Source organism: Manis javanica, chromosome 1 (genome assembly GCF_040802235.1).
Source record: "Manis javanica isolate MJ-LG chromosome 1, MJ_LKY, whole genome shotgun sequence".
NCBI classification, from domain to species: domain Eukaryota; kingdom Metazoa; phylum Chordata; class Mammalia; order Pholidota; family Manidae; genus Manis; species Manis javanica.
Window position 1 is genome coordinate 75,716,214 of NC_133156.1, and position 24,584 is coordinate 75,740,797.

The following is a 24,584-nucleotide window of genomic DNA, read 5'->3' on the forward strand; positions in this document are numbered from 1 at the left end:
ACTAAAACCTTCAATTTGTAAAAAATGCAGCATCTGTAAATAAAGCAAAGTACAATAAAACGAGCTATACCTGTGACAAGGTTCCAGACCCATGGTTCTCAAATTTGGCTGCACATTAGAATCATGAGCTTTTAAAAACACCAATTTTTGGAGGTAGGAGCCAGGCATACATAATTTTTAAACATGTTCAGATGATTCTGTTTGCAGCAAAGTTGTGAACCGTTGTAGACTTGTAGTTAGCAAACTGTGGCCCACAGGTCAAATGCTGTGTTTGTAAACAAATTTTGTTGGAACACAGCCATGCTCATTTGTTTATATATTATTTGTTGCTGCTTTCATGCTACTGTGACAGAATTGAGTAGTTGTGAAAGAGACCATATGGCTGACAAAGCTTAAAATATTTAGGATTTGGCCTTTTCCATTAAAAAAAGTCTAAACAAAGAGAGTAGAGTCCCTTTGTCAACTCTCTCATACAGGCTTTGTTAGAATTTACCATTTCCAGGAGGCTCTGCTGTACTGAAAAGACTCTGCCCTTTCACCCCGTCATGGCATATTATGTTGGTTTTCTAAGCCAGTGTGTCATTTGAAAAACTCTAATTCCCAGCAAATTAACTCAAGTATTATTAAGCTTCTACTATGTGTCAGGCCCTTGAGATACTTAAGGAAATAAAAAAAGCAAAAAGCCCTGTTTTCATCCTAGTAGGTTAGGAGGAAGGGGAGATAGAGGAATAAGAGACAACAGGAATAGAAATAGATGACAATGTGATCAACCTTACTCATAATAAGAAAAATAAAAACAAAAATAATATATTTTCAATTAGGTTGGCAAAGAATGTGAGGGCATGCCTTGAGGGTGAGAGTTTAAATTGGTATGACTTCTTTAAGGGCAACTTCCTAGTATCCGGTGTAACTTTGCTAGATATTGTCTTGTTACTCCAGCAATTTCACTTCTAGGTGTCTACTGCTAAGTAGAAAAAAAAAAAGAGCAAGATACCGAACATTTTGTAGAGTATGCTACCATTTGTGTCAAGGGTAAAAATAATAATAGACTTTGCAGATGTAGGGCCTGTTTCTAAAAGGATAGGTAGAAAGGTGGTTACAGTTATAGTAGTTGCTTCCAGGGAGGGGTCCTGGGTGGCTGGGGGACTAGGAAAGGATACTTCATGCTCACTGTTAAATCTTTTGTACCTTTCAAGGTTTGTACCTTATGCATACGTTACCTATTTTTAAAAAACAGTATTAAAGTCAGCCATATCCAGGGTCTTATGTCTCATCAAATACTCCAAATACTCCCATCAAATACATCCAAATGGTCTATGTGCCACCAGATACAAATAAGTCATCAGACACCATCAAATAGTCAAAGTAATTATTTTATGGTTTATAAGTAATATTCAATTGTTAAAAATAGTCTACAGTCCATATTATTCACAGGAACCTAACTGTATATTATACTATTTGCTTCCTTTTAATACTCCCATTAAACCATTAGAAGTTGGTAAGAATGAGTCTTGATAGTAATCATTTTTGAAACTATATAATATTATGACTATAGTATTCTATTTTAAAATAGACTACATCCTTTAAAAGTAACTAAAAATCAGTAATTATTAAAACTAACATTTAAAACTAACAATTATGATCTTTCAACATATTTCTGTATAGCTCTAGAATATTACTTTTTTATTATCATTCAAAATTTATTTGGGTTAATGTGGTTTTGAAGCCACTGATCAATTGCCTTTTCATATTTCCTTGGTTCTCTCAGCCAGTCCTGATGCCACCTGAGGTTTGCTATCATGCTGGAATAGTTTTGCCCTACACTTTGTTTCCACTTGATAAACTGCTCTTTATTGTATTGGTGGACAGAAGCAGAAACTTGAGGGTAATTTATGATGGTACGAAGCTTCTGATCCAAAGAATAAGTTATTTCTGGAAATTCTGCAGCAACATTTGTTAGTTCATCTGGATCTGAGGACAGATCTGAAAGAAAAAAAATTAAATACCTGTTAAAATAGTTACCTGCTGTGAAAACATATTTTAGAATGTCATTACTCTGTGACAGATAATGTATTAGAATTTATTTCTATTTTCAGTTCCTCTTAGTATAGTAAGATGAAGGACAGCATAAATGGTAAAATAATATACTAAAAGTCAAATACCCCTGTAAAATGCATATCTAATTATCTTCCTTCTTAGCATCATACTGCTGTTCCAATTCTTTTCTTATCCATTCTTAGATGGCAGAAACAGTCACTCTTATCACTAGTAAGCTGGCTTAGCCCTAATTCTTCCTGTTTCTGATACCCTGTTTACTTTGACATGCAGAGAAAAAAAGAGTAATGCTTACATTAGCCCATTTCAATAGCCCGAAACTTTCCAGCTGTAAGAGTTATTTATATACCCAATTCATGTTCTTGAAACTTCACTCACTCCTAGTTTTCTATATATATGAGCATTGTGTGCTTGGATTTTTGAGTTAGATTCATCAGTACTGTCCATTTCAGCAAATAGCTATGGAAATAAAAACTTTAAATCACTGCCATAAAGAAAATAATGACGAATATTTCAGTATTATAAACACCCTTTTTATCTATGATGTAGGAAGACAGAGTATATACCTGGGAGGCCAATTTAATTGGAAAAACAGCAAATCAATGATCGTATGGCAATTTACTCTGGAATTCAGATGCTGATTTGCAAATAAGCTGCTCTTCACACGGGCAATCTTTTATAGGCTGTCCCAGCATGCTAAGCAGCAGATACTTATTTATTTCATGATGATTACTGGATCATCTCTTGAGCAAGATGATCTGGGTCAGCTCACTACATATAATAATAATACTACACTTAACAAATATATCAACAAATTTACCAAAGAGCTGCGGCATTACTGAAGCACCATCAGAGTAGGCTATATACTTCCACTGGTTAGTTCGAAGCATGTAGGAGGAAGCATTTACATTGCATCCATGGAATTCACTCAGAATCCAGGGTGGACGTGAGGTTTTGCATTTATGTTCATTCTTAAATGTTTCTGATGATAATGGTAACAAAGAGTATCCACTCAGGTTCTGAAGCAGAGGAATTCCAGCAATATCTATATAACAAATATAACACAGTATTTTTAATGACTCATCCTTTCATTAGTTGAACATTCACAAATGACATCATTATAGATCACAGAGATTAGAGACTATATATGGATTTTGTTAATACAGTCTAGATCCAAATGCTTTCTTTACTAGCCATGTGACCTTGAGCATGTTATTAACCATTTGGAACCTCAATTTCATCATCTGTAAAAGGGGAATTATAATATTACCCATATGGCATAGGTTTATTTTAGGTTTAAATATGATAACTTATGTAAAATTCTGAGATCAGTGCCTGACACATAGGAAAACCTCAACAAATATTAGTTAATGTCATTAGTCCTTTATTTCTGAATGATTAATCAGAGTTGTTTCTCATATTTGTTCCATGGGATATTAAAAAGACCAATACAAGAAAGGGCTTTAGTAGTCATATGTGTTTGCAAACAATGATTAAAATAAAATCAGTTAATTTATTGTTGATATAAATTTATTGTTGATGTGTATCACATACTTTCAAGGTGGTATATAGTATGCAGTGTGTCCCAACATTATTTGATGATAGAACATTTTTCTTAACCCCTAGGCAGCATCTTAAGGGACTAGTATTATGCAGAATATATGTTGGGAAGTCCTTCATTATGATTTAGGAATAAAATAATTTACTTTTTATTTATCAAACATAGACATATAAAACAGTAACATGAGAAATGTCTAACTTAAAAAGAGGTTGTATATTAAAAAATATTTTTTTAAGGTATTTGAGACTCAAACTATCCTTTTCCTGTAAAAAAATTACCATTAAACATGACTGGGTACTTAGGGTGGTTCCAAATGACTCTGCAGTTGCCTCTCCATCCCTTTTCTGGTTTCAGTGTTCTGTGTTTCTAGGTATAATTAAGTATTCCCAATGAAAAACAGAAAGTAATATATCTGCAGTGCTAGAAATTAAACAAAATTGAACAGGAAAATTAATTTGACTGTATTTGAGGAAAAACAGGTTAATTAAGGGAGAATGGGAAAGTAGACAAAGACCTCTGTAAATTTCCTAGAGATACTTATTTTACATTTAATTAAACATCTACACTTAATTTTTAAAGATGTGTCTTCCACTTCCATGGAAAGGGAAGTAATAATTGCAAGTAATAATCTCCTGCCAACCAATGACAATCAGGGATGTTTTTGAGAAAGAATGAATGACCAAATGAAAGAACAAAAGAACGAAGAAAGAATGAAGGAAAGAGAGAACTATGTCAGAGGTAACTGGTTAAAAACAAAAGGAGGAGCAGCAAAGACGTTAAAGAGGATGTGCTGCGTGAGGGGAAGGGGACGGCAGATGTGACTGAGCTACAGGACAGCAGGCTGGCCAGGCCTACTGGGAGGCCAAAAGGGAGCGGGGCACAGGCTGGGTCACGCTGGTCTGCATGTCAGCCACCAGGTGGCATCGCCAGCGAGGAACAGGAAGGGAGGGAAGGGGACTTTGAAGATGGTTGGGAAGCAGAGACCAGCTGGCATATACCATGACTGGGAAGTTCCTGTGTTTGGCATTTTAATAAACTTTAATACTTTGAAATACCTTATTTCAGATCTATTCTTAGCCTAACTTCCCTAAAGAAGCTTGGAAGACTTAAGAAAATGTACATGATTCTCCTGTGTTTATGTAAGTCAGCAGTAAACTGGGATAAAAGTCTATTTAAGTATCAATTTTTAAAATTTATTCAACAAACTAGGTGCAGTTTCAGGTGTAGGGAAACAGCAGTGGACAAAGCAGATAGGCTGTTTTAGAGCTTATGCCCTAATGTGAGGAGACGGAGAAATAAGTCAGGTAGTGGTAAGTGCAATGAAGAAAAATAAACAGGACAGGGAGATAGAGCACAATGTGCTGCTTCATGCAGTGTGGTCAGGGAAGGCCTCTCCAGTGTGGCAACATTTAAATAGAGACCCGAGGAAGGGCTAGAGGAGTCTTATAGATAGCTGGGGGTGGCGGGGTAAGGGCATTCCCCCAGGGAAGAGCAAATGTAGAGACCCTGAGGCAGGAGCCTGCTTGGTTCATTCCCCAAACACCAAGGAGTTCTGTATGGCTGGGGCAGGGTAAGTCAGGGGTAAATTGTGTAAGATGAGTTGTAGAGGGAGGAGATCATATTGGACTCCCAGGTCCAATTAGAGATTTTGGGTTTTACTTTAAGTGAAATGGGAAACCAGTAGAGGATTTTGAGCAAGAGCATGACATAGCCTGATGCTAATTACTGCATGGTTAATTGGCTAAAAGTGGGTTTGGGCAGAAGGTAGGTGTTGGAAGCTACTGCAGGGAGTTCAGGGATGAGATAATGGTGACTTATCTCCAGTGTATTATCAGTAAATTGTAAGCTGATGCTGAAGAACAAAACACGTCAGATATCCCTAGTGATAGAATCCGGACCTGAATACGGCCCTTTGAATAAGTCCACCCACCATCTTAGAGAGACCTAGGTTTCTTCTTACTTAGGCTACAAGCATCCTCCAGAGGATACGTCAGCAAGCCACAAGCCCAGTTTTTCCCCTGATCCCTCCCCTCAAAGAGCCTGCCAAAGCCCTGGCCATAAAAAGCCTCTTGACCTGTTAGAGACCCTCTTTTTCCTTTGTTCTGCTGGCCAGGACAGAGGGGGCCCTCTCAGGTTCAGCAATAAAGCTGCTTGGACTGTTGAGTTTGCATCCCCTCTCTTCTTTCATGTAGTATTTAATAAATACTTCAATATTTATTAACTTTTCTGCGCTTCAGGAAATGGGTTGTTCATTTCTCACATATTTGCCAGTGGTTTTCTTAAAAGCACTTTACCTTAAACTGCTTTTCAAAAAGCTCTTTGATGTTTGTTTAAAACCACTTTTCATACTTTTTTTCTTCAGGCATATATGTCATTTCAATTCCATTTTAAGGAAGTTTCATCTTTCTTGGTAGTATAAGCAAAGATTAGAAGTAACTTCATTAAATAATTCTTAATAAAGTACCTTAAACTTAGAACAATAAACAAATGGGTAAAAATGCAGAACTGGATATAAGTGATGGCCTCCTCAAGAGATACAAGATCATATTTCTTTCTGACCATACGAGTACATAAGAATTGGACTGGGATGGCAATGATGCAAACTATGTACATTTTTTAGGGAATACCTAAGAAGAATAGAAAATATTAATAATAATATCTAACACTTACTTGTTGACCACGTTCAGTCATTGTTCTAAGCTATGGAATAGCCAGTACCATTTCCATTTTATTGATAAGAAAATTGAAAACCAGAGATGTTAAATAACTTGCCCAATGCCATATAGTTGGCAAATACTGAACAAGGGACTTGAACTTTGGCAGTCTGACTCCAGGATGTCTGGACTCTTCAGTACTACAACACAAATATTGCTTTACTGTAGTTATTCAACTTTGCACTATTTTTCAGCCAATAAAAATCAAATTGGCTATGTAGAATGTCTCTCCCAACCCTCTGCTAAGACCTGTAATAAGGAGGGTTTTGCAATTTAAATCACTAGCAATTTAGCATTCTCTTAAACACAGCTGCATTTTTATATAATTACATTTTTCACAATTCAAAAAAATCTGGATTTATCCTTTATGTGAGAGGAAGGCAGGTGTTTTACAAAAATGACCAACTATTAAAAGAAAAATATTCACATGAAAATAAGTTTAAAAGATAAAATCAAAATAATTTTAATTTTAGAACAAAACTACCTTTATTTCTAACTGAACTAAATAAAGCATGCTGATACTAGATTATTAGAGAAGAAAATATTTGGGGGATTTATTTTTAAAGAATAATCTCTGAAGTAATGATATCAACTTTAATAGTATAAAGAATTCCTATTCATAAAAATGGCATTTTTCTGCCAGTATTAGAAAATGGTAAGGTGATAGTATACTCTAAAGGACCTACAATGACAAATAGACTAAGAATATTCTTCCTACTTTATCATAAAAATATAATTTTATAGGAAATGCACTCTTTTAAGACTCCTGTAAAAAATATTTGTAAATCTAGTTTGTAAACTAACAAATTTAAATTAAAAAAAAACAATTTGAAATTTATAAAGTTCAACAGACTCTTTATGCTCATTTAGGTTTATTAACACATTCTGTTTAAGGTTTTTTTCAAACAACATCTTTTATGTGATATTCCTAAGCTCCACAGAATGGAAGGGAAAGGGGAGGTCTTGCTTGAAACTCTGATCTGAAAAATTTTATCCTGATCTTTTTTTTAATGCTTTCACTCATATTTATTAGAAAAGAAGTCTATTCTTTGGATCTCCACTTCTATTCATTTTTTTAAAAACTTTTTAAAGATTTTAAAGGTCATCCAATAAAACGCACAGATCTTAGTGTACAGGTTGATGCCTTTTGACGTGTGCACACACTCATGTAACAATTACCCAGATAAAGATATCAAGCATTCTCACTAATTTTTTCCCCTATTCCCCACCCCTCTCCCCTATGGCAACTAGCAGTCTGTTCTCTGTGTCTATGAGTCTCTCTCTGTTTTGTTTATTTGTTTCTTTTGTTTTTTAGATTCCACATATAAGTGAAATCATATGGTATTTGTTTTTCTCTGCCTGGCTTATTTCACTTTGCATAATACTTTCTAGGTCTATCCACGTTGTTGCAAATAGCAAGATTTTATATTTTTTTATGGCTGAGTAATCCCCTATATTTTGTGTGTCAAGTGTGTTCATAAAAAATAATACAGTTATGGCTAAGCTAATAAAGGACCTTTATGTTTCTAAGAATAGATTATGTTTTATATCTATTTTAAGCTCCTAATTGTTACCAGAATCACAAAAGAAGTCCTTTGTAGATACTTTATCAAAATCTGTTTATGTTTACTAAGCAGAAGTGAAATATAACATACTATCCCACAGGTCTAATTTTAGAATCAATCACTGCTAAGGTAGCTTTAAACTGTTCTAGCACTGAGAAATTTCATTTTAAAATGTTGAACTGAACATCGGATTAAACACAGACCATCAGAGTTATCTTTGCCTTGCTGGCCTGGTAAGTTTATTCCTGTTAATCCTGTTGTAATTGTTAATAGCACCCTGTTAATCTAAAAAAATGTGCTGATTTGGATAATAAATTAGATGGGCACCCTTTATCAATTAACAAATCCAAACCAAAACAAAATCTGTTTATACACTTTTAAAGCCTACATTTTCTTTTCAATACATGGGGGCCATTTTCACATATCCTGTCACCTTTAAAATAAATTGACATATTCTACCTAATACATTAGTAGACATTAATACTATTTCTAGTTCTTTAATATAATAATATTAATATCCATGGATAAAAATCTTTGTATATATCTATATACAAAGAGAAATAGGATATTTCTCTCTGTCTTACAGATTTGTGAGAACTATATTAACCCTTTATCATTTGTTAAAAAGGTTAATTTTAGATAAATAATGTTGCAGTGTTGTTTCCTGGGTACAACATAAGTCTTTGCACCCCACTGCTTCCTTTTCTTCCTACCTTTTCTCTGGTTAACATCTGGTTAATAGGATGTTTTGTGTTTTATCTAAAGACCCAAGCACAGATATTCTCCTCCAGTCTCAACCCACAATCATAGAAAAGTAACTTTTCCCTCTTAGTAATGAAAACATTCATTATGAAATACATTATAAACTTTCTGAAATTAGAATTTCTAGGTCAAAGGGATGTACATTTTTAAGTAATTTGGAACATAATGCCACCTTTGCCTCCAGAAAATCTGTGCCAGTGTGTACTCCCTATATGAGAAGGCCTATTTCCAATATAAGGTTTTCTAATTCTTTTTAATCTTTTCAAACTCTGTAACTGAAAGAACAATGTTACCTTCTTGTTTTAATATTTTTCTGACTACTGGGTTGGAACCTTTAAAAATATCTTGGCCATTTTGCAGTCAAATGCTCTACCCCTGAGCTGTACCCCCGCCATTTTGTATCTTCTGTTGTGAATTGCTTGTTTTATCTTTCAGTTCGTTAATAGGATATTTCTCTCTGTCTTACAGATTTGTGAGAACTATATTAACCCTTTATCATTGTTAAAAAGGTTAATTTTAGATAAATAATGTTGCAATGTTGTTTCCTGGATACAACATAAGTCTTTGCACCCCACTGCTTCCTTTTCTTCCTACCTTTTCTCTGGTTAACATCTGGTTAATAGGATGTTTTGTGTTTTATCTAAAGACCCAAGCACAGATATTCTCCTCCAGTCTCAACCCACAATCATAGAAAAGTAACTTTTCCCTCTTAGTAATGAAAACATTCATTATGAAATACATTATAAACCGTGCTATGCCTTAAAGATGTTAATATGCCTTAAAGATGTTAGTTTAGAAATGGAAAGACACTGCTTTTTGCCTTTACTGCCTTGACTCTAGTTGGGTAGATCTCATCAATACATGATCTAAATGCTGTTAATAAAATATACTCTGCAGGGAAATGTGACTCAGAAGGAGTCTATTTTTAAGAATCAGTGAAAGAAAAAATAAATGAAAATCTATGTAGAACTATGAGTTTTAGAAAGTTAAATAATGGACAAATTGCAGAAAAAAACTTAGACAATCGCAGAGAACCTACATTATTTACAGAAGAGTAGGGAGGAATGCAGAGGAGTTTCAGGGAATGCTTTGTCTTGGCTGAAGAAATGCTTAATGTCAAGTAATATAAACTAGGTGCAGATAGGCAGGTGTCTTTCCACGTGAATAAATAAATCCTCTCATTCTGATCAACTTTATTTGGTATTTTCTTATAAACTCTTAGATAAAGACTTTATGAAATACTCCAGTTTGCAGATGACTTTTGACTTTTGTCAAGTAATGATGATGGTGTATCAAGTAGAAAATTTGCATTGTAGACAAATATAAAACAATGGTTAAAGAAAAATGACTTAAACAATGCATATTCATCAACTAACATAAACAGTGATAGAATGACAAGAAGATTGGGACTCACTGCAGACAGCTCCCCACAGATAATGGACAATTTAGCCGCTGGGGTCAAATATGCCAAAACACCAAATCTCACTACGAAATATACTGAGGAAAGCCTAGAAAGAATTATCTCAACCTTTCACAATCTTCTGCAGTTCTGGTCACTGTACCCCAAGGAAACAGAAAAGGCTAAAAAGCTAAGCAAACTTAGAAATGGGGTGGGGAGTTGTGTATGAGGAGAAACTAGGGGAGAAAAATGTAAAGAAATTCTACCATAAAGGAGCATATATTCATAAGGCTATAAAGATGATCATAAGAGGGACACTTAAAAATATGCATATTGTCCATATATTTTTTATAAAAATGAAAATGAGGAATAGGGATTGCCTGGAAATTGATGGAACCAGAAAGTGGCAGAGATATAGCTAAGTGTGATAATTGGTTTGGAATAGATGGGAACCAGCAAATGATGACTAAAAAACTGAAGAGATTAAAAATACCCATCAGGCAAAAGAATAGCAAAGTGTGTTCAAATATGTAAGTGATGTGAAATGAAAGAAAAGGAAAGGGCACTGATACAAATTAACTTTAAATAAATGTAAGACACTGAAATAGTCTTTAGTTAAATAAAGGGAAAGACATTGTAGCAAGAGGAAGGAGATAAAAAGAACTTTATTTCTTTGATTTTCAGATTTTTTTCACATATTCGTATGTACATATTAAACATATATATCTTGTACTGTTATCTTTTTCTTTCACCAAAATCTGTTTACAAATTGATGGTATTTTTTGCAACTGATGGAGCCTTAGAAGTATTACAGTATTTAAATGTTATGGAATTAAAAGTGCTCTGCTAAATTAGAAACTGACAGTTGTTCTATATAATTTCCTCTGATGGTATTATTCTAGTACCTTTAACAAAACTGCTTACTACCCTTCCAAATGTTGCTGTTCTAGACCTAAGGTTATGGTCATAGACCTGAAGAAGCACATAAAGCAAATAGTACAGAACAATCTAAATATTCTGAAGAGAAATATATATGTTCATACTGTCAGATTAGGGGACTTTTCTAACACTGTACAAAATTAGTTGTTTCAAAGTGGATGGAATAATCCAGAAAGGAAATGATTACATTTTAGGGCGGTGGTGGTAGAGAACCAAATGATACAGGAGTCATATATATAAAGTTCTGATCCTGAATATCTTATGTGGCTTACTTTATAGTCATATCCTGATTATGCATCTTTTGAAGGAAAAACGTAGTTAAGTGAAGGACAAAGGAACCTGAGGAATATTTTTCAGATACAGATTTGACTCACAGTTACATGAGTTGCTCCAGGTCATAAAAAATGGCAGCAGGGCCTCTGACTGCTTTGCTTATTCATTCTCCAGTATTGTTACAAATAAATATGTACAAAATTACATTACTTACCAAGCATAGTAGGGTAAATATCCACAAGAGAAACCAAAGTTGATACTTGTAGGTTAGCCTTAATTCCTGGTCCCATTATCAAGAGTGGAACATGGGAACTAGCTTCGTACATACTCATTTTATAAAACTGACGATGTTCCATGGCCAGCTCCCCGTGGTCTGAGGTGTATATGACAACAGTTTTCTGAAGAATATCTAACTGGTGAAGAGCCAAAATAATTTCACCTACAACATAAATCAGGATAAATCTTAATTAGCTTTTAGTTGTTGTTTTATTCTGTCCCAGTAAGTTTATAAAAACTGTACCCTGTGAGAGTTTGTCAAGGCTCTTAATATCTGAATGTTGTTTACTGTTCTTAAGCAAGCTTTGCCAAGTTTCATGTGCCTGGTCCTCAGTTGACAGACTAGAGGGAGGAAGGAGAAAATATATGTAGGATAAGTTTCTTTATTTAGAGATCATGCTGGCTTGCTTTTTATGTTTCTATCAGGGAACAGAGAAAAAAGATTTTCCGCATAGTGACTCAAATGAAAAGAGAAAGGCAAGTCGGGATGTCAGCACTGTTGATGTCTCAGATGATGAAAGGACTTCTATCACCAACCCACAATTTCTGCCCAACAGCAGGGGATGTGAGGGGTCAGAACCCCTCCTCCTGGCTACCTTTTCTTCTAAGCAGCCAGTCATCAGATGACGCTCATGAGGTTGGCTGAGGATTATGGAAATCCCAGCTTTGAAGATCTAGAGGCAGTACAGACAGGATATGAATGTGATTTAGCATATTCTTGGATAAGGAATAACCAGACAGTAAAATTCCTCTGTCCACTCCTGTCTCTAAGTGTCCTGAAACTTCCTCCTTACTGTAAATAAGAGAGTCATCCTGAGGCTAGGTCCAGAGAAGGGTCAGCCCTGCTTTGGCAGTCCCTGAATCTGGCCGACAGGGTCTGCATTACTGAAACCAACCAGCCAACCCACAGGCGATTCAGAGGTGCAGTGAGAACTGAGACCAACTGCTCTACAGTTATTTACAGAGTTCAGAGCATCAGGATCTTTCAACTGGGCAACTGTAATTTCTTCCTAATTGGTCTTCTTGCCTCCATTCTCTTTCCCCTCTACACCATCCCTTGTAACACCCTGGTGGCTGTCTTTCTAAAATACCTGACCCTGTCCCACCCTCGCTTAGAACTTTTTCACAGCTTCCCACTGTCTCATTCTTTAGCAAGCTTCAACACACTCAGCTACCCCCTCGACCTTCACCTTCCACTATCCTGAACTACTTAGAATTCCCTGAACTAATAATAGTTTAGACTTTCTTGCCTCTGTACATACTCTCCTGCTGTGTTGAATGCCCTTTTTCCCACTGTCTGCTTGGCAAACTCCCATTCTTCCTTTATGACCCCGCTGAAATATTACCTCCCTGGTGAAGCATTCCTGCTCCTCCAGGCAGAGTGAATCACTCAGTCCCCCAAAGCCCTTACAATTTGTATACTACTGTAGTTACAACAACATGTGATAATTGCTGGTGTTACACTCAATCAATAAATGTTTAACAAGTCTTTACTATGTGCCAGGCACTATGAATGCAAAGCTACACACCTAGTATGCAATGTTGAAAAAAAAAGAAGTGCCTGCCCTCATTAAGTTCACATTCTTCAAGGGAAATGGACAGTAAACAAGTAAACAGACAAGACAATTAAAGGTTATGATGTAAACAAACAATAGGATAAGATATAGAGCAAGTAGGATGATGGGGCTGGTACACTAAGTTCTGGTGGTTGGAAAGCCCACAGAGGAGGAGATGCTATTTGAGCTGGGAGCTAAAGACAGAATAGCCAACCACATAAAAATCAGACAGAAGGGTATCTCAGGCAGAGGCACAGCAAATATAAAGGCCCTGAGGTGGAATGATAGAGTGTTCTTAATTAACGTGTGATTTTTTAAAATTATTTTTTATTAAAGTATCATTAATATACAATGTTATGTTGGTTTCAAATGTACATCACAGTGGTTCAACAGTCCCTGTGATCAATTTATATTGTGATTGTGAATTAATTATTGTGCCTTTTTATTCCCCTCCCCTCCATTCCACCCCTGCCACCCCCCTTCCCCTTGGTAACCATTAGTCACTTCTCAGTGCCTATGAGACTAATGCTGTTTTGTTCCTTTATTTTGCTTTGTTTTTATACTCCACAAAAAAGTGAAATTATATGGTGTTTGTATTTCTCCACCTGGCTTATTTCACTGAGCATAATACCCTTTAGATGATCCATGTTGTCACAAATGGCAGTATTTCTTTTTCTTTTTATGTCTGAATAATATTAAACTGTGTATATGTACCACATCTTCTTTATAAATCATCTGTTGATGGACACTTAGGTTGCTTCCCTATCTTGGCTATTGCAAATAGTGCAGTGATAAATATAGGGGTGCATATATTTTTTCAAATCATGGATTTTGTTTTCTTCAGGTGAATTCCTAGTAGTGGCATTACTGGGTCAAATGATATTTCTATTTTTAGTTTTTTGAGGAAACTCCATACAGCTTTTCACAGTGGTTGCACCAATTTGCATTCCCACCACAGTGTAGGAGGGTTCCCCTTTCTCCATATCCTCTCCACTGGCATTTGTTGTTTCTTGTATTTTGGATAGTGGCCTTTCTGACTGGTGTGAAGTCTTACTGTGGTTTTAATTTGCATTTTCCTGATAATTAGTCCTGTGGAGCATCTTTTCATTTGCCTGTTAGGCATTTGCATTTCTTTTCTGGAGAAGGTCTGTTCAGGTCCTTCACCCATTTTCTAATTGGATTATTTGTTTTTTGGTTTTGTAGTATATGAATTCTTTATATATTTTAGATGCTAACCCCTTATCAGATGAGTCATTTAAGAATATATTCTCCCATAATGTAGGATGCCTTTTTGTGCTGCTGATGGTGTCCCTTGCTGTACAGAAGCTTTTTGGTTTGATGCTGTCCCACTTGTTCATGTTTTATTTTGTTTCCCTTGTCCAAGGAGATGTGTCCAGGGGAAACTTGCCTGTGCTTATCTTCAAGAGATTTTTCTATGTTTTCTTCTAAGAATTTTATGGTTTCATGACTTAATTCAGGTCTTTGATCCATTTCAAGTTTCTTCTTGTGTATGGAGTTAAATAATCCAGTTTCATTCTCTTACATGTAATTGTCCAGTTTTGCCAACACCAGTCATTAAAGAGGCTGCCTTTTCCCCATTGTATATCCATGGCTCCTTTATCATATATCAATTGACCATAAATTCTTGGGTTTATATCTGGGCTCTCTTTTCTGTTCCATTGATCTATGGGCCTGTTCTTGTGCCAGTACCATATTGTCTTGATTACTGTAGCTTTGTAGTAAATCTTGAAGTTGGGGAGCATAATCCCCCCAGCTTTGTTCTTCTTTCTCAGGATTGCTTTGGTTATTCAGGGTCTTTTGTGGTTCCATATGAATTTTAGAGCTATTTGTTCTAGTTCATTGAAGAATGCTGTTGGTATTTTGATAGGGATTGCATTGAATCTGTAAATTGCTTTAGGCAGGATGGCCATTTTGACAATATTAATTCTTCCTATCCATGAGCATGGGATGTATTTCCATTTATTGGTATCTTCTTTAATTTCTCTCATGAGTGTCTTGGAGTTTTCAGGGTATAGGTCTTTTACTTCCTTGGTTAGGTTTATTCCTAGGTATTTTATTCTTTTTGATGCAATTATAAGTGGAATTGTTTTCCTGATTTCTCTTTCTGCTAGTTTGTTATTAGGTTACTGGAATTCAACAAATTTCTATATATTTTGTAACCTGAAACTTTGCTGAATTCAGTTATTAGTTCTAGCAGTTGTGGGTGGATTCTTTAGGGTTTTCTTGTATAATATCATGTCATGTGCAAATAGTGACAGTTTAACTTTTTCCTAACCAATTTGGATGCCTTTTATCTCTTTGTGTTGTCTAATTGCCAATGGCTAGGCCCTCCAGTACTATGTTGAATGAAAGTGGTGAGAATGGGCATCCTTGTCTTGTTCCCAATCTTAGAGTATTAAGCACAATGTTGGCTGTGGGTTTGTTGTATATGGTCTTCATTATGTTAAGGTACTTACCCTCTATACCCATTTTGTTGAGAGTTTTTATCATGAATGGATGTTGAATTTTGTCCAATGCTTTTTCAGCATCTATTGAGATGATCATGTAGCTTTTATCCTTCTTTTTGTTAATGTGGTTTATGATATTGATTGATTTGTGAATATTGTACCATCCTTGCATCCCTGGAATAAATTCCACTTGGTCATGATTGTTTTGATGTATTTTTGGATTCAGTTTGCTAACATTTTGTTGAGGATTTTTGCATCTTTGTTCATCAGGGATATTGGTCTGTAATTTTCTATTTTTGTGGTGTCTTTGTCTGCTTTTGGTATTAAAGAGTGATGCTGACCTCACAGAATGAGTTTGGAAGTATTCCCTTCTCTTCTACTTTTTGGAATACTTTAAGAAGAATAGCTATTAGCTCTTTTTTAAATGTTTGGTAGAATTTGTCTTTGAAGTCTTCTGAACCTGGGTTTTGTTTTTTGGGAGTTTTTAAATTACTAATTTGATTTCATTGCTGGTAATTGGTCTGTTCAGATTTTCTGTTTCTTCCTGGGTCAATCTTGTATTTTTCTAGGAAGTTGTCCATTTCTTCTAGTTTGTGCAATTTATTGGCATATAATTTTTCATAGTATTCTCTAATAATTCTTTGTATTTCTGTGGTGTCCATTGTGATTATTCCTTTTTTATTCTGATTCTGTTTATGTGTATACACTCTCTTTTTTCTTGGTAAGTCTGGCTATGAATTTATCTATTTTTTAATTTTCTCGAAGAACCAGCATCTAGTTTCATTGATTTTTCTCTGTTGTTTATTCTTCTCTATTTATTTATTTCTCCTCTGATCTTCATTATGTCCCTCCTACTGACTTTCAGTTTCATTTATTCTTTTTCTAGTTTCTTTAGTTGTGAGTTTAGATTTTACTTGGGATTGTTCTTGTTTTTTTAGGTAAGCCTGTATTGCTGTGTACTTTCCTCTTAGAACTGCCTTTGCCACCTTCCACAGATTTTGGGCTGTTGTATTTTTGTTTTCATTTCTTTCCATGTATTGCTTGATTTCTGTTTTAATTTGTTCATTGATCCATTGATTATATAGAAGCATGTTTTTTAGCCTCCATAGATTTGTAGGTCTTTTTGTTTTCTTTGTGTGATTTATTTCTAGTTTCATACCATTGTAGTCTGAGAAGCTGCTTGATACAATTTCAGTCTTAAAATTTATTGAGGTACTTCTTATGGCATAGTATATGAGCAATTCTGAAGAATGTTCCATGTACACTTGAAAAAAATGTGTATCCTGCTGCTCTTGGGTGGAATGTTCTGTAGATATCTGTTGAGTCCATTTGATCTACTGTATTGTTCAGTGCCTCTGTTTCTTTATTTTCTGTCTGGTTGATCTATTGATGTGAGTGGTGTGTTAAAGTTTCCTGAAATGAATGTGTTGCAATCTTTTCCCCTCTTTAATTCTGTTAGTATTTATTTTACATATCTAGGTGCTCCTGTGTTGGGTGCATAGATATTTATAATGGTATATCCTCTTGTTGGACTGACCCCTTTATCATTATATAATGTCCTTTTTTTTGTCTCTTGTTACCTTCTTTGTTTTGAAATCAATTTTGTCTGATATAAATACTGCTACTCCTGATTTTTTCTCATTATTTGCAGGGAATATCTTGTTCCATCCCTGCACTTTTAGTCTGTGTATATCTGTGGGTCTGAAATGAGTCTCTTGTAGGCAGCATATAGATGGGTCTTTTCCTTTTTTATCCATTCTGCCACTCTATGTCTTGATTGTTGCATTCAGTCCATTTATATTTAAGCTGATTATTGATAGATATGTACTTATTGCCATTTTATTGTTTTCTGGCTGTTTTTTATAGCTCCTCTCTATTCCTTTCTTCATCCTTTAATCTCTTCTCTTGTTATAGATGCTTTTATTTAGTTCTATAATTGGATTTCTCTTTTTTAAAAATTTGTTTATTTTTATGCATGTGTCTTCATTGTAGGCTTTAGTTTTGTGGTTACCAAAGATTCAAGGATAACTTCCTTACTATATAATAGTCTATCTTAAATTGAAATTACTCTGTTTCAAACACAATCTAAAGGTACTTTTTTTTTCCTTCTTCATTTTCCTCCTCCACATTTTTCATATTAGATGTTATAGTTTTGACTGATTTTGTGTATAGTTGACTTTGTTTCTTTTGTTTTGTTCTAATTTCGAACTTGCTTGGTAATTAGTTGGTTTACTACCTTTACTGTGGGTTTATTTTCACTGGTGAAAGCTATTTAGCTTTAGGGTCTTTTCCATCTATAGCAGTTCCTTTAACATATCCTGTAAGGCTGGCTTAGTGGTGGAAAATTCCTTCAACTTTTGTTTATCTGGGAATTGTTTAATACCAGCTTCAAATTCAAATGATAATCTTGCCAGGTAGAGGATTCTTGGTTGGAGGTCCTTCTGTTTCAGTACTTTAAATATATCATGCCATTCCCTTCTGGCCTGTAAGGTTTCTGCTGAGAAGTCTAATGATAGCCTGATGGGGTTTCCTTTATAAGTGATCCTTTTTCTCTCTATGGCTGCTTTCAATACTTCTCCTTATCCTTGGTCTTTGCCATTTTAATTATATGTCATGGTGTTGTCTTCTGAGGTTCCTTTAGTGAGGGGTTCTCAGCACTTCCATGACCTAAGTGCCTATTTCCTTCCCCAAATTGGGGAAGTTTACAATAATTAAAGAGACTTTATATCCCTTTGTCTCTCTCTTCTCCTTCTGATACCCCTATTATGTGAATATTGTTTCATGTGGATTGGTCACATAGCTCTCTTATCATTCTTTCACTCCTAGAGATCCTTTTTCTTCTCTGTTCCTCAGCTTCTTTTTCCTGTTCTCTAATTTCCATTTCATTTACCATCTCCTCTGCATGTTCTAGTCTACTCTTAAGTCCTTCCATTGTCTGTTTCATTTCAGATCCTGTATTCTTCAGTGATAATTGGCTCCTTTGCAGGTTTTCTATCTCTTTGCTGAAATCTTCCCTGAGATCTGGTTCTGTTTTGCAGGGGCCCCAGCTGTTGGCATGCCATGGGGAGGGCCACCTGTCTGGCTGGCTTCTGTAGTGGTCTAAGTTGGGTGGGCAGTTTGCTTCAGCTGTGCCTTTGTGATCAGCTCAGGAGTCTCTGTTGAGCTCACTGTGGGCTGTGTCACCCTCTGCCTGGCCTGCAGGATTGGCAGGGCTACAGGGTTAGTGGGTTGGGTGGACTGATGTCTGGTTCTGCCCTGGCCAGATGCATAGCACTAAGTTTGGGCACTCGCGGGGAGGAAGGAGCTCTTGGGGATGGCTCCAGTAGGTTCCTCCCTGGTTGGGCTGGAATGGAGCCAAGGAAGCTGGGGGAGTCTCCCTTTGCCTTCCAGGCAGAAAAGTCTGATGCTGCCACAGGCCAAGTGTGTTGGCTCCCAGCAGTGTGCACAGGGAGGAGCCTCAGGGCTGTGTTGCCAGCAAGGGGGATGGAGTATCTGGGGCTCCCAAGAGTTCCTGATCTGTTGGGCCAAGGGAGGGCTGGGGAGGTATGATCCACCTGACCTTTCTCCTAAGGAGAGAGTTCTGTCCAACCCTCACCCCTCTGGCACCCCTCCTGCTGCTGACAAGTCTTTCAAATTGCCACCTCTTTTTGGGTCTCAGGACTGGTGGAGCATGCCTGCTTCCCACACTGGCTGGAGTCTCAGCCTCCCAGAATGTTCCAGCTGTCCTTGGTGTCCAGCCCCGATAATCACCAGAACCCAGTGTAATGTGAGCCCGTGATCTCAGGGCAGATCTCCAAGGCCAGGTGTGCAGTGCTCCTTGGCTCCTACGTCCTCCCATGCCATTCCTCTTTCTCCTGCCTGTAGACTGGGGTCAGGGAGGGCTTGGGTCCCACTCATTCTTGGCTCTGCCACTTTACCCTTTCTGTGAGGTCCTCTCTTTTTCATCAGGTATAGCTGGTCTGTTCTGCAGTCTTCAGGTTGTTTTCAGGTTTAGTTGTATTTGTTGTATTTTCTTTTATGTAGTTTTGGGAGGAGATTTCTGCCTTGCCTTCCTATTCTGTTATCTTCCATGATTTTTAATAATGTCCAACTTAATGTCTGAGAGATGATAGGCAGAATATTAAACACACTGAACAGTATTTGGTGGCCAAACTAGTGTAGATATAACAAAAAAGATACAATATATTCCATAAACTTTGTACCTTGAAGTGAGATGCTGTATTTTTTTTCTATGAAGAGACTTCAAGAAGTATTCCCAATAAGCTACAGCAACATTATATATATATATAGTATTTCACTTTAATAGATGTGGATAAATAGAGCTGCAAACTTTCAAAAAAATGATTTCCAGAGTACAAATGGGTGACTATTTACTACCAACAGAAAAATACTAAAATACAAGTCATCATCTGTGGATTTAGGATTAAAGAAATTTAACTTAAAATCTTATTTGCATTTAAGATTGAGTACTTGCAAAGTCCTTAGGACTTTTAATACATATTATCTTGCTATATTATAATAATTTATCTACTTGACTTTTTTGCTTTATGCTTTATATTTTTCTATTTTTACCCAATGAATGCTTTTTAAGAAACAGCCATTCACTTGTTAATTCTCAAGGTTTACTTTGTAGAGAAGAAGTGCTACCCACACTTCATTAAAGCAGTTATGCTCTACTCCAAAATATAGCAAAATAAATGATACAGTTTTATGAAAATAACTTGTTAGAAAAACTGATACATTTTAAATCAAGGTTTTTCCACAACTGAACTGGAAACTGATGTCTACAAGTGAATAGGCAAAACACTTTCTTGACGATCACTTTATGGAGGCAGATTTGGTTTTGAGCTGAATTAGGGAAGAAAATTCAATATAATTCTGAACCATAACATGCATGGGAAATTGATTTCAATGTAGTTAAGCCTTGTTCTAAAGAGCCTACGGAGAATGGATTTGTTTTGCAGTTATTTTAAGTCTGGGAAGAATGGGAAGAAGTCACAAGATTCTATGAATAAACTCTCATTTCCTAGAACTGAAGCTGTCTTATAATTCCCTGTCACATGTGTAACCTGTCTTTGGCTGAACACTGATTCCTTAATAAAGACAGTAAGACATTTTGTTTCAAGCAGATGATAGCCTTCTATGACCCTGTCTTTACGTATGAACAAATCTGAATTTTTATTGACTTATGCATAATTAAGATAAAAAAGGCTTTTTGTTCTATTAATAATGTAAATTATCCCATTTCTGTATGTGTCAAGATTTTTACAATTCTAAATCTGAAGTATCTAAGCAACTATTGGACATTATCTGAGGATGTTTATCAACAACCAGCATGATCACAGTTTGTTGGAAAAATATTATACTTCTTCTTCATGTAATTGCTTATTAATTATATCACCTACCAAGCATGGCATCTGTCTCAGCACACATAGCATAATAAAATGCTCTAATATTCTTAATTTCTTTTTCTGTAAATTTCCCAGTACAGTTTTTTGTATAAGAAGAGTAATAATCAATAGGGTGCATTTCTGACAGAGGTGACCACTTTGGGATTTTGATGGCATTATAAGACACCTAAAAAGGAGAGAAAAATAAAGTAGTAATATTCCTTTCCTCCAACAAGTATGTATGATGAACTAGACAATGTTTAATTACTTAGGATAGTAGAAAAAATGGTTATAAATTATGTAAATAGTAGTCAGACACAGAAAATAGGAAAAAAATTAATATTCCCAGTAACAACAAAACATATATACATATCTGTATCTATCATGAAACAGTTATAAAATTTTTTAAAAAATTATACATGTCAGTGAAAAAACATCACCTATATTAGATAGTATTCTAGTCCAGAAAAAGTGTCCAAGTACTTTAACATAGTTGTGTGATCAGTTCAAAACCCCAGAATCAATAACCTAAGAATCTAGACTTGTTTTTCCCAATAATTCAGTAGTTAAAAATGCCAGTATCTAGTGAAGTAGTTAAATATTTGTTAAAAACAAATAACTTTTTAATATATATAATGCTTAGTTTTAGATAAAATAATTAAAATACTTAAGATGACTTAAGTTATAGGTATCTTTAAGTCATGTAGACTTAAAAATTTTCAAATATCTATTTACTATTTACTTAAAAGTCATTTGATTCAATTCATTAGATTAGTAATTGATTTCAGACAAATTTTTCAAGGTAGACCCAGTTAGAACTTTTTAAGAAGACATGAAGTATCTAAAATTTTGACATTGTTTCCTTAAAATAGGATTCACTAAATAGCATCTCTGATTAGAATTTTTAAATTAGATTCAAGATGACACATTTCAAATCACAGGCAGTCCTCACTTAGCAGGGTCCAGATATGCATGGATTTCAGTTACCACTGTTTAAATAACACCAGGCCCCCAACAACAGGGTTCAAATTTTAGTTACCAAGGTATATTAACTGTGAGTTACTGCATAAAGAACAAATTTTCACATTCAAATGCTGCCAGCTCTTTAGTCTACAAATCACTATATAAATTACAGATGTGTATCACAATCAGTGACTAATCCCATCATTTCTTTCAAAATCTGTCAGTGACGGTCACTGAACATCTTTTATTCAGTACACACACCCTCAGCAGTTTGTGCTGTCTCCTTGTCTCCCAGTGGTAAATCCATGTGACATTTTGTGAAAATGGATACTCAAAAGAGGGAATTGGTCGACACTGATGAATGTATAATAAAGAAATAAGTTGATAACACTGGATATGAAATTTGAATTAAACATTAACTGGAGTTATAGAAGAAATAGGTGACCTGGGAATCTGTCACTGCCACCATTTGATACACTCTAGATATGCAACTAGAGGAACTTAGTGAAGACACACTCATTGATATGCATGAGGAAGGTCATTGTGAAGAAAAGGATGAACATGTTCTAGAGGAGGTGACAGAAGCAAAAGATCTTCACATTAACGGAACTCTCAGAAATATAGCATGACATTGGCATGCAAAGGGTAAAATGTTGGAAGGTGATCGCAATTTAGAAAAGAATATGACAATTTGTCAAGACATAAGAAGATGCTTGCCCTGAATCTTGTTATACAATGAGAGGGTAAGCACTGTTCAAACTACTCTTGATTCATTTTTTGCAAAACACCAAGACACTTTTATTCTCAAAGTTTCTAGTGTTTTCAATTAGTGAATTATATAAACATTAGTTTTACAATTTGTTTCATTTCCCCTATACATTTATAACCCAAAATAAAAGAGTTTTTAAGTGTTTTGACAAATGTTTTTTAAAGTCCTAGAAAAATGGTCATTTTCCCAATTGATTATTAAATCTCTTTGTACAGTCACAGCTTGCCATGGCCATTTACACCATCCAGAGCTGTGCCAAGTGAGGACTGCCTGAGCTCCTGAGGGAATGTGTCTTTCAGTTTCTTTTCTTTTAGACATGTTATATGTAAATATATATTCAACTCAGAAGTAGGTTTCTGAGTTTTAACATCTATTTTATTTTTTAAAAACTGCTCCTGTAGTTTTTGTCAAACAGTTTTTGTTCATGGCTGATCTACTGAGAATATACAATTTTCACATTTTTCTTTAAAAGTGATAATACAAGAAACATTGAGCAAATACCAACAGCAGATTATAATGTAAATGTCTACTTCTGAGCACACATGGTATGCTTACCTTTTTAAGCCAATAAAGAGAAGTGCGAAATGTTGAAGATCCAAAATTTTCTCCTGAAGATGGTGAAGGATATGGGTGTGGTAAATTTAATCCCAAATACAGAACAAATGGTTGAGTGTAATTAATTGCTTCATTTCTTAACCAGTTTACTGCTCTGTCTGTATTTTCCCAGTCCCTTTCCATTACTCTTATTTTGGTCTTTTTAGGGATCAGATTAACCGTAGGCCTGCCCTCTTGTCTGAGTAAGAAATCAACATCTCTTGTCCATGCTTCCACACGATTGCTGAGGGGGCAAAAAGACAGATACATTGTAAGGTATTAAAAAATGTTTAGAAAACTTACTAAGCAGAAATATAAGCACATGGAAACCATTTTTAAACTCTGTCATGTAAATGTTCAGACTAACTATTCTAGATCTCATTAAGAAAGTCATTGGACATTGCAAATTCAAAAGCCAGGGGAAAAAAAGAACAAGAATCAAATATTCACCTATGTGTTCTTTAAAATTGAGACATTATTTAGAAGGGTTACCTTTTCTTTTAACAAGATATTAGGTAAAATAAAAAATGTTTTAAATTCCTAGTACTTCTGAATTTTCTAGCATTTTGTCTTTTTTTCTGAAAAGAGAAAGAGTATTTCTAACCAAAGTTCCCATAAGTTCCTACCAGTGAGTCCTAACATTTTTTAAGTCCTACCTCCCATGTGTACCTTATGGGCTTCTGAAGTCTCATGTTTTAAATTGTTTCAAGCTGCATGTTATTATAAGAACAATATTAACAATGATCTAAGCTATCTAAGCTAATAGTGATGCAAATTTCCTATCCATTATAAATTAGATATACTTTCCTTATTAACTGATTTAAAAGCTAAATGATTCAACCAACTCAATTTTTCTCAATCTTTAGTCAGTTTTATGTTACTACTTGATAAGTAAGTAGTATTTACTACTACTTTTTCTTAATGTGTAAGTATATTTAGCTGGCATAATTGTTTAAGAAACAGTCCTGGACTTTTCTAAGCAGCTGGTTTTTATATTTCAGCTGAAGGCAAGCACCTCTGAAGTGCCTGCTCAATTAAGAAAAGAGTTTTAAAAATTCAGACACCAATATAGAAATGATGACTATTTTATATTAAAATATAAATTTCGAACCACAAAAAGTGACTAATAAGTTCATAAATGAGGTAAAATAGATCTTTTATCTAACTTTTAAGGGCAGATCGAGAAATTTAAGCAGACATAATAAAAAACAGAGTATCAGGGGAATTACATCTATCTAACAGATTCTAATTTATTCTACCTAGCACATGGAAAACTAAAACAGTTTTGTAAAATGTATCA

At 35.2% G+C, this 24,584-nt stretch overlaps 1 protein-coding gene across 3 annotated transcripts in view; it reads right to left on the bottom strand.

Moving 5' to 3' along the window:
• Positions 1-1,338: 1,338 nt before the first annotated feature.
• The window catches only part of ARSK (arylsulfatase family member K), a 48,956-nt gene continuing 25,710 nt past the window's right edge, over positions 1,339-24,584 (bottom strand). For 2 of the 3 annotated variants that reach the window (XM_017674068.3, XM_017674069.3), the window contains 5 exons: positions 23,246-23,528; positions 20,974-21,145; positions 11,483-11,707; positions 2,876-3,100; positions 1,340-1,983 (listed from right to left, as the gene is read on the bottom strand). In XM_017674068.3, the coding sequence (XP_017529557.1) occupies positions 1,694-1,983; positions 2,876-3,100; positions 11,483-11,707; positions 20,974-21,145; positions 23,246-23,528 (1,195 nt within the window). In that variant the 3' untranslated portion in view covers positions 1,340-1,693. Of the gene's footprint in view, positions 1,984-2,875; positions 3,101-11,482; positions 11,708-20,973; positions 21,146-23,245; positions 23,529-24,584 lie in introns of all 3 variants that reach the window. The other variant, XM_073233785.1, reaches the window with a different exon arrangement.